We start from the raw sequence: 10,105 nt of genomic DNA, 5'->3' as shown, positions 1-10,105 counted from the left end.
CAAACTATATTGGTATTACTTTGTTGACATAAACTTCACTTCGATGCCAAATTAATTATTTTGGCTTCTTTGTGGAAATGGTTTTCCCTTGATTCAATTATCCTTGTGAACATTTGTTGCGCTTCCAAACAGAGTATGTTCCCTTTACATCTCGTATGTTCATTACTTTTGGTGAAGTTGTTTTTAATCATGTGACATAGGTGTTTACATGTAAATGTAAACAACTATACCTTCAAACCCACTCATGGGTAGCCCAAGTGGTAAGGGTGAACTCGTGTGCATGAGTCCCATGTCACAGGTTCGATTCTCCCTGGGTTCAAACTGTGATTTAAGTGGGAGGCCTTGGCGCTGGGTTGTTTGCTAGTCTCCCTCAGGGTTTAGGTTCCACGGGTGAGTCCTAAGGGCTCTGCGGTGGTGGTTCCCCCTCATAAAAAAAGAAAAACTGTACCTTCAAGTTTTCAGGGGGATAAAAATTTCAATGTTTTAATAGACTATCAACACTGATGTGTTTTAGAGCATGTCTCTGTAAAACTTATTAAGATTGTTTTATAATACGTATAACAATGTGTTGAACTACTTCAACAAGTCTGCGTGTAAGATATGTGTTCCTGCAGAGCCATAATTGTTATCCTCTGTGTTAATGATAGGTGGCATGCTGTTGCTTCTTGGACGTGGGATGCCCAGGATGAAACTTGTGGGATCTGTAGGATGGCCTTTGATGGTTGCTGTCCAGATTGCAAGCTCCCTGGGGTTAGTTGTCCACTAAGTTAGTAATTCTATTTATTTGATAACTTTCCACGGTGCCAGTATTTCTCCTGTTGAATTCAAAAAGTTTAAGTAGCTCCTTAAATGAGTTTCTAGGTGTCGGACCTGTAATTTGTGGCTATTAAAATTTTTTATCAGAAGTATCTTATAGCAAGCTTCAACCATGGCTTTTGTTTGTTTGTTTGACCATTGCAAGAAACAATTTAATGCTCTTGATCATTTCAAATGTATAAGAAGGAATGCTTTATGGAACAATTTCATATACAATATGTGATAGCTACTTGTCAAGAAATGTAATATATGGTACACCGTACATAGGTCATGTGAATGCTTGCACATTGACATTCTCTACTTTTTCTATATGAACTTCCCACATAGGAGTTTCAGGATGACTCTATAATGTCATGTTGTATGTTGTAAGTAGTGCACAACTCCAAGACTTGGTCTGTGTTAGAACAGTGAATTTCATGCCAGTGATGGCCAAATTGACACCAAATTTTCGGAAAAAAAAAAAAGTTGCTTGCTTACAACGGTTGGTCGGAGGAAGATCCGACACTCAAGTTAGTGAGGCCATTTAGGGGCTGTTTAAGTTGAAGTAAAGATGGTATGACTCAGAAGTTTTGGAGTGATCAGGTCCTTCTAGTTAGAGTACCTTCCTCTAATCTACGTGTCCTTACACAGCGTGTGCCAGGTGGGCGCCGCCTTCCTCCAGCTGCTGTTTCATGCCGTTTGTGCTGCCCATGCTCTTTTTTTTTTTCTGCCACTTCCCATCGCTGTGTAATGATGATGGGCTCGTGATAGGTGGTTATAGGCCACCCAAAATAAGGGTCCAATGTGGATGTCCATTATTATGATTGATAGTGGATCAATTATTATGCTTAGAAGTGGATTAGTTACAATATGGGTAAAGCAGATTGTATATAAGGACGCAATGTTTTAAGGAGTTTTATGCTGCCTTCAAAGTAGGGGTGCAAGGAGTTCGGTCTGGACTAGAAAAACCGACCAGACCGGACCGAACTCTAGACTGGTTGGTCTTGGTCCCATAAAGTGTGGACCGAAAAAATTCGGTCCAGTACTGGGGTCTATAAATTTTAGACCGGATCAGACCGGACCAAACTCCTATATATATTTTAAAATTATTTTTAATAGTTTAATATATTATTTTTATATAGTAATTATATAAGTTAATGATGTAATTTTCATCTAATTTATTATTATTGACCATATAAAATATTTTTGTAATGAATTAGTTGCAAAATCCACATTAATAATTCAATTAATTTTAATTTAGTAATTTAAATAAATTTTTTTTATTAATTTATTTAAAAAAAAAATAATTGGGCTGGACCGGACCGATAACTACTGGTCTGATCCGGTCCCTATGGATGTTTGGTCTGGAGAAAATGATGGACCGAAAATTTTGGTCCATCACCACCCCGGACCGGACCAATTTACACCTACTTCAAAGTGGCTATTGCAGTGAATTTTGTATTTATTAGTCCCTCTAATTTGGTACTTTTCACTATCTTTCTCTTCCTCACCTCCCACTTTCCATCTCTCCTTCTATGGCAGAGTCATTTGCCATACCAGGTATAGGCCCAGCGAATCTGCATTGATAGGTGGTGAATCAGGGTACACTAGTCCACCACCTATCAACTAGGGCCGGACCTCTGTTTGGGTTCACAAAGCCATTTTTCACCTTAGACATTACTGATTCTTTTACTGTTTTTCTTGAATTTAGAAAATGGATCGAGTTCTCGATATTGCTTTTGTTTTCAATTTTGGTTTGTTCATGAATCCTTGATTTGTGTTGAAAGAATTAGGATTGAAATTTTTCAGCTTGGCTTGTTGTTTGCTGTTTACTTCTTGGCAAATTTTCGATTGGTTGAGGCTCGGGTGGATGGTTACTTCACCCCACCGTCCCCTAGGACGAGTGCAAGAGAAATCCTCCCCGTAGTGGGGAACACCCCCAGCAGGGTTGGGGCAATGTCACCCCAAAACCTGATGGTAGGGGGCTGGTAGCGTCTCTACTGTTACTTACTGATAAGGAAAAAAAAAAAAAAGAAAAAGAAAAGAAAAAGAAAATCCCACTCTTCATGTTATGTAAAATTAAAATATTTTTATTACTCTCAAAAGCATGTAAATGCATTGTTCTTAATTTTTTTTCACTTTGATATTGTGCTTCTTGTGAAGTTAAATGTCTGATATTAGGGAAAGGATTGCAAGATTTTCCATTTTTTTTGGGGTTCTTCCTGTTTGTACCCTTAAATGGCTGAAAGAACAGATGTAACGGGAATAGATTTAGGGGGAAAAAGACAGTTCAGTTTTTGTTGTAATAGTTGGTAATTTTTTTCTGACAGGAAATGAGTTTTATTTTCAATCCTTGATCTTGCAGTTTGGGGGGCATGCAACCATGCATTCCATCTTCATTGCATCTTAAAATGGGTGAATTCACAGACATCTCAAGCACATTGCCCCATGTGCCGTAGAGAATGGCGATTCAAAGAATGAGAAAAAAAAAAGTGAATGAGTTCCCTGATGAATTGAATGAATACTGGCTGTGTATGTTAGTGCAATAAATGCATTCTTGTTGCGACCTTGTGTTTATGCAAGTATGGAAGGGCTAGGCACAAATGCATTAATGCGGACATATTGGGTGATGGAAGGTGAGGAAACACTTTATCATAACGTTTTGTAGTTTATCCATGATGAGAAATGATAAATTATATATGCTTCTATACTATTTGGTCAACAATTGGAAACCATTAAAATATGCCAAGTAATGAGATGTTTGATAATCAGAAAAGTAGACTTGGAATACAATATTGATATCCTTAAAAGTTCAGGGCGTTGGTGGTGAGTCCTATCATTTCTCTAATAGTTGAAACTACTTTTTTGGCTGCTTGTTGGCGTTTTAATTATTGTTGATGATGTCGATATCTTACTGTCCAAGCTAGGAAGATTGTGCTTCTATATGTTACCTTCTGTAGCTTTGCCAAGTTATTTTTTTCTTCATAATTCATATATCCATTTTTTATTCTAGATTAGAAGAGATACATACATATCCACCCTGCAGTCTTTTCTCCTCCTTTTTTTTGAACTAACAATTTCATACATCACTGAAGCATTACAGGATAAACATTACAGTGAGTTCTAAGAACCAAGTGTTCAGATTCCACTCTAAGATCTAAAGCTTTTTTAGCAAGAGAATGGGCAATATCATTGCCACTTCTATTTACCAACATAGTTTCACAAGTCTCAAAAGTAGATAGAAGACTTTTAGTATCATTTAATACCAATCCCACATTATCCCATCTGTCTTGTTGTCTATTTAGGCCTTGAACAACTTGAAAAGAATCACCTTCAAGGATGACTGATGTTAAACCCAATTCTGATGCTAACTTTGCAGCTTGAAAGCCCCCTATTGACTCAGCTAGTAAAGGGATCACACAACCTGCTTTTGACACTCTTTTAGTAGTTAAGATACCTCCTACATGATCCCTTGCCACAAGCCAAGGCCAATACTGTCCTGAGATTCACTCAAAGCTGCGTCCCAATTAATTTTAACCTGACCATGAGGAGGGGGAGTCCATTGCACAACTTGGTTAGAAGTAAATCGATGAGTAGGCTCTGTAGCTGCCTGTGTAGCTTTAAATTCTGCAAGATCCTGAACTGCTTGTTGAGCTAACAAAGTGGGATGCAATAAAGTTCCTTCAAAAATTAAATTGTTTCTTCAATACCAAATGCCCCTTACTGTTACAGCAAATAGTTCCATAAGTTGATTGTCACATTTTAATTATAAAAAAAAAAAGTTGATTGTCACATTTAGCAATTAGAGATTCAAAAATCTCCATAAAACTATCTGCTCTCAATGAACTCTTTTGGAAAAGTGTTGGCCCTTGACTCCATACATCTCTAGCTGAGGCACAATTCCATAGAACATGAGCAGCTGTTTCTTTTTCCCTGTAACATATAGGGCATAGAGGAGAGTCTACAATCTTCTTCTTAAATAGGTTCATCTTTGTTGGCAGGGACTCCATACAAGCTCTCCACACAAAGACGTTCACTGCATTAGGAAGATTTAATTTCCAACAGCAGGTCCAGTCTTTATTGTTTTGAGCTCCTCGAGATGATTGTCCAAGATGGATTTCATTGAGTTCCTTTTGAAGATGATAGGCACTCTTAACTGTAAAGCTTCCATCCTTAGTGCCTAACCATATAATTCTGTCTCTTGCACCAGTAGCACTCACTGGAATTTTCTGGATGGTGGCAGCATTTTCAGTACCCAACATGTCTAATATCATTTCTCTATTCCATTGCTTGGTGTCCACTTGAATCAAATCAGCTACCTTGGCCTCGTCATTTAAAATCTGCCTTTGGGGTTGAACCATGTAAGAAGATGGTTTAGGAAGCCACCTATTTTTCCATATTTTGGTATCTTTGACCATTCCCAATTCTCCACATGGAGCCTTGTACAATAAGCCTTCTTGCAGCCAATAGACTTCTCCAAATAAATGAAGGTCTATTACCAACTTTAGCCTAGAAGAAATCTGTAGTTGAAAAGTATTTTGCCTTGAGCACTTTAGTTGCTAGGGAATCAGGAAAATGCAGAATTCTCCATGCTTGCTTAGCCAATAAAGCTAAATTAAAACTTTGCAAATCTCTAAAACCCATAGCGCCTGCTGATTTTGCTTTCCCCAGCTGACCCAAGGATAGCCAATGTACTTTCCTATCCCCATCCTGCTGTCCCCACCAGAAATGGTTCATGACTATTGATTTCCAACAACAATGATTTTGGTAGTTTAAACACTCCCATGCAGTAGGTAGGAAGTGCTTGAACCATTGCTTTTAGAAGAATTTCCTTCCCTGCCATGGAAAGAAGTTTGGATTTCCAATTGCTCACCCTACTCCTAATTCTGTCCAGAATACTTTTGAAAGCTTGATTTCTAGATCTCCCCACAAGAGCTGGTAAGTTAGGTACTTTTCATAACTAGTATTTGCTCGAGTTCCAGCAATTCAAGATATAATCCCTTGTTTCCTTAGTATTTGAACTGAAAAATATTGTTGTTTTGTCCTTATTTAATTGCTGACCTGAGGCCCCTTCATAAAGACATAGCAATGAGTTGATATTAGCCCACTCCACAACATTGGCTCTACAAAAGAGTCAGCTATCATCTGCAAAAAATAAATGGTTGATAGTAATCTGACCTTTTCCCATAGGATAACCATGAATGCTCTTAATAGTTTCTGCATGATTGAGTAGAGAGCTAAGGACTTCTGCCACCAAAAGGAATAGATAAGGGGATAGAGGATCCCCTTGTCTAATACCTGTAGATGGTTTAAAAAATCTTTGTGGGGATCCATTGATAATAAGTGAGTATGACAGATGAAACACATCCCGTCACTAATTTGATCTAATTTTCATTAAAGCCCATTTTTCAGCATTACCCTTCTCAAAAAACTCCATTCCCCACGGTCATAGGTCTTGCTCATGTCCAATTTAATTGTCATATGTCCTTGCTTGCTTCTTCCTTTAATAGACATTGAATGCATGGCCCCGAAAGCTACAATAACATTATCCAGAATAAGTCTTCTAGAAACAAAATCACTTTGGGTTGGAGAGATGATTTGAGGCAGGATCTTCTTTAATCTATTAGCAATAACCTTGGATACCACCTTATACAACGCATTACTTAGGGAAATAGGCCTATAATCCATCACTGACTTGGGATTTTTGAGCTTGGGAATGAGCACAATATAGGTATCAATTATCCCCCCCAAATTGAGTACTTCCAGAGCTGCTTTAGTGTAACATCATCTCCCACAATGGACCAATGCACTTGATAAAATTCTGCAGGAAACCCATCTGGGCCAGGTGAACCCAATGGATTCATTTGGAAAATGGCTTGTTTCATCTCCATGGCAGTGTATTCTTCTAAAAGCAAGTTATTCATACTCAAATCCACTACTTTCCATCTGGCTTAAGCATACATCCAGTCCCACGGGGTCTATAGAAGAAAATAGTGCTGAAAATACTGGTCAATACACTCAGCAATTTTTGACTCAGCAATTTCCTCCGTGTCTCTAGCCATTCTGCCATCTTCCCTTTTGAAACAGTTGATCTCATTTGTTTTCCTCCTCTGATTATCTATGAAAATATTTTGAAATTTTGTCTCCATTCTTGAGCCAAGCTTGCTTTGCTCTTTGTTTCCATTTAATGTTGTCTGCTTCCAGTAACTGATCAATTTGCTGCTGTAATACTTTAATAGACTCGGTATTGGCACCTGTGTTTAATGTCTGGATTTGAGAAAGTTGCTGCAACTTGGTTTGTAGCTCCTTTCTGATATGGTTTAGAGATGTTGTACTCCAATGTATTAGAGTTTTTACACCTCCCCAGGCAGTCTTTTCTCCACTTGACAACCGCATGCCAAAGTTAGGGAGATTATATATATGCTTCTATGTCTCCTGGGAGATTATATATGCTTCTGTGTCTCCTTGTAGCTAGGTCTAATTCCCTTTCGCTTTAATATTTTAGATCAGACGTGGACAGGTTGTAAATGCTTTTTTAGATTTGGACACACACACACACACACACACACACACAAGCATCAATAGAGTGCTTGAGGTAATATCTATGGCATCTCCTCCCTTTCTTGTTTGCTCCACTCCACTCCACTCTTTAGCTGTGTCTCCAGCCCATCATCGTTGTCATGGTAAGAATATATAGTCCATGATCCACTTTATTGTATTAGATGGTATCCAAACTTAAAGTGGCCAATCACCTCCTGACGAATGGCACTATCCCTCATACGTAGGGATAAACTTTGGTTGGGTTTCAAATTAATCCCTTTTCTGTGCTGTTGTGTCGGCATATGCATCTGTGTCGGCCTAGGTATCTTAATACTAACATGCTTAACAAGAACGCAATATTATAAAAAAACCGATACTTAAGTCGTGAATGTGTAAATATTACATAGTTATTTTAAAATAAATAAATAAATATAATTCATATAAAAATAAATTAATTTTTTAATAATAAATCTCAATTATATGATATTTATCTATTTTATAATTATATGTAATATTATTCATATTATAATTACAGGGATAATCCCAATGGAATGAAGGTCTTTCAAGCCGGCCCGGATGAACAAGGTATAAAATTTAAGATTTTATAAGTCTAAATAATCTTTTAAAATCATACATCTTAAAACAATTAGCGATATAACTAATTTTATATAAAAAAAAAGTTTCTAAAAGTGCAATTTACAAGATCGGAATTTATTAGTGGTAAAGTCTGTGCCCTAGAGAGATTTCCCACGTAAAAAAAAATAATAATAATAATTACAGGGATCACTTAGAAATTATGCCGACATTAATGATAATTTGGTTGAAAACTAAGACAATTCACATTAAACTAAGAATATATTATTTGGAGTCATTAACATGACAACCGACATCCATGACCATGATCATAGTCTTAATCACAATCAATATTTTTCTTCACAGCAGATAAATAAACGATGAAAAGGAAAAACCGAAAAGAAAAATAAAACACTCTTTGATACACCGAAAGAAGTGATATCTGTCCTCCCAAAAGCCATAGCCTATAGAAGAGCTCCAAATCAGAGACCAAAACACATAGATGCGCTTCAGTCGACCTCCACCTGTCCAAAAACCATCAGTATTATTATTTTTCATATAGAAAAAAATTACTATCCGGCTTAATAGTTATCGCTCCATCTCGTCCAGTGATTTTTTTTTTTTTTTTTTACTTAATAATAAAAGAAGTGATTTTAAGTGTAAATATAACGGTATATACTTTAGCCACAATTATTTAGTTGAAAATCATAAATTAGTGCAGGTCACGCCGGACTTAAGCGGGGTGCATAAAGTAAAAAGTCTGTCCAGTCCATCCAACATCCCTTGTGATAAAAAGGTAACAGAGTACAGTAATCATGCGTAAAATTTGGGATCTAAAAATTTTATTTGCAACTTAACATGCAAAATACATCTTTCACTCACGCTAAATATATATGACATAATTTAATTGGAACAAAATTTAAAAAACTTCACTTTTACAAAGTATATCTTATGATGCAAGTAGTCATGTGGATGACTTATATTACACACCAGTTATTTGCAACCGTATCATTCTTAAAAAAAAAAAATTTCCTATTCATCATCTCCACATACAACATAATACATCGTATTTATTTTTAGTTTTTTAATTTTATTATTCTTAAATTAATTGAATTCTTCTACTCATCTGACAAAAATTAAAAAGTAAAAAATTATGTGTAGTATTAATTTTTCTTATCAAAATACATCAAAGGATTCCTCATCGTATGAATCATGTTACCACTCTAATTAGTAAACACGAAACAAACCGCATGTATGGGAGGGAACCACAGTATCTCTCTCACGTACTGTAGGTTCAAGTATTTAGAGAAAGAAGTAGTGGCATTATTTAACATTAAGAGACTAATTAAGGCTTGTACGTGTAATCTTTTATAGTTACAGCACGGAATAAATATGTTATATAACATGATGTCTGCTTTGACAACACCCACCAGTTTACCATTGCTCTATCGTACTTCAATCAACAAAACAAAAAAGAAAATCGAAAGCAAGAGGAGATCAGAGATGTTGGGTGCTTACAAAATAATAAGGTTCACTTGGTGATGGCATAGACAGCATAAATAATCCCAGGGATATAGCCCAAGATGGTCAGTAACAAACAGATCCAAAACTCCACCTGAATCACCCCATCAAACCATATCAGAGATTCATCTATATATAAATAGTAATCTAATAAAGACGCACAATATCACCGGAGAGAATTAAAAGGAAGAGAATGATCGTCACCTGGCAACCATACTTGAGAAAGACACCAAGAGGAGGCAAGATGATTGCCAGGAGGATGTCTATGCAAGTTGCCGCCATTTTTTTTTTTTTTTTAGGCACTGCTATAATTTCTTGTTCTTGGAAGCGAAAGTTGAAGAGCCTTCTTAGTTTGTGGGATATATATAGAGTTATAGACGAGCCCTTCCCCAGGCAGGGCCGCACCCTGCGTATTATCCACGCGTTGGATACATGCGTACGGTACTAATGCTTAGTATACGCAATTTCTTGTAGCATTAGTAGTGAGCTCAATAAAATTTAGTCAAAATTCTACACACTAGTAATAAAATTACCATCAGATTCGTAGAAGTTGACCAAGAAGAAATTGCAGAGAAGTCGACGGAGACACTTCGATGGAGAGAAATTGCAGATGAAGATGACTTCGACGGAGTTGTAGAGATGACGCACGAAATGCAGATCGTGTTTTTGGATAGGG

The 10,105-nt window shown here is 36.8% G+C and overlaps 2 protein-coding genes across 3 annotated transcripts; one reads left to right on the top strand and one right to left on the bottom strand.

The window, feature by feature from the left end:
* The first annotated feature begins 536 nt into the window (after window positions 1-536).
* LOC109003554 (anaphase-promoting complex subunit 11-like) lies at window positions 537-3,544 on the top strand. 2 transcript variants are annotated; one of them, XM_018981726.2, is made up of 2 exons: window positions 537-766; window positions 3,161-3,544. In XM_018981726.2, exons 1-2 carry the CDS (start codon window positions 601-603, stop codon window positions 3,274-3,276), a joined length of 282 nt encoding a protein of 93 aa, XP_018837271.1. In that variant the 5' UTR covers window positions 537-600; the 3' UTR covers window positions 3,277-3,544. The 2 variants fall into 2 exon arrangements, 1 of the variants encoding a protein (XP_018837271.1); XR_001998155.2 differs by lacking the exon at window positions 537-766 and adding an exon at window positions 2,270-2,355.
* A 5,895-nt stretch (window positions 3,545-9,439) lies between these two features.
* Window positions 9,440-9,768, bottom strand: LOC108991237 (hydrophobic protein LTI6B-like). Its single transcript, XM_035692529.1, has 2 exons — window positions 9,634-9,768; window positions 9,440-9,523 (listed from the first exon to the last, which is right to left on the bottom strand). Exons 1-2 carry the CDS (start codon window positions 9,709-9,711, stop codon window positions 9,440-9,442), a joined length of 162 nt encoding a protein of 53 aa, XP_035548422.1. The 5' UTR covers window positions 9,712-9,768.
* Window positions 9,769-10,105: the final 337 nt, after the last annotated feature.

The sequence above is a fragment of the Juglans regia genome, chromosome 7 (genome assembly GCF_001411555.2).
Source record: "Juglans regia cultivar Chandler chromosome 7, Walnut 2.0, whole genome shotgun sequence".
NCBI lineage: Eukaryota > Viridiplantae > Streptophyta > Magnoliopsida > Fagales > Juglandaceae > Juglans > Juglans regia.
This window is presented reverse-complemented; position numbering and strand designations above follow the sequence as displayed.

Bases quoted from the DNA above. Each gene is read 5' to 3' on its own strand.
- LOC109003554 (XM_018981726.2), top strand. From the start codon at position 601: ATGTGTTCCTGCAGAGCCATAATTGTTATCCTCTGTGTTAATGATAGG. The intron at 767-3,160 runs GTTAGTAATTCT...TTGATCTTGCAG, and splicing joins TGGGGTTAGTTGTCCACTAA to TTTGGGGGGCATGCAACCAT.
- LOC108991237 (XM_035692529.1), bottom strand. From the start codon at position 9,711: ATGGCGGCAACTTGCATAGACATCCTCCTGGCAATCATCTTGCCTCCT. The intron at 9,524-9,633 runs GTGACGATCATT...GGGGTGATTCAG, and splicing joins TTCTCAAGTATGGTTGCCAG to GTGGAGTTTTGGATCTGTTT.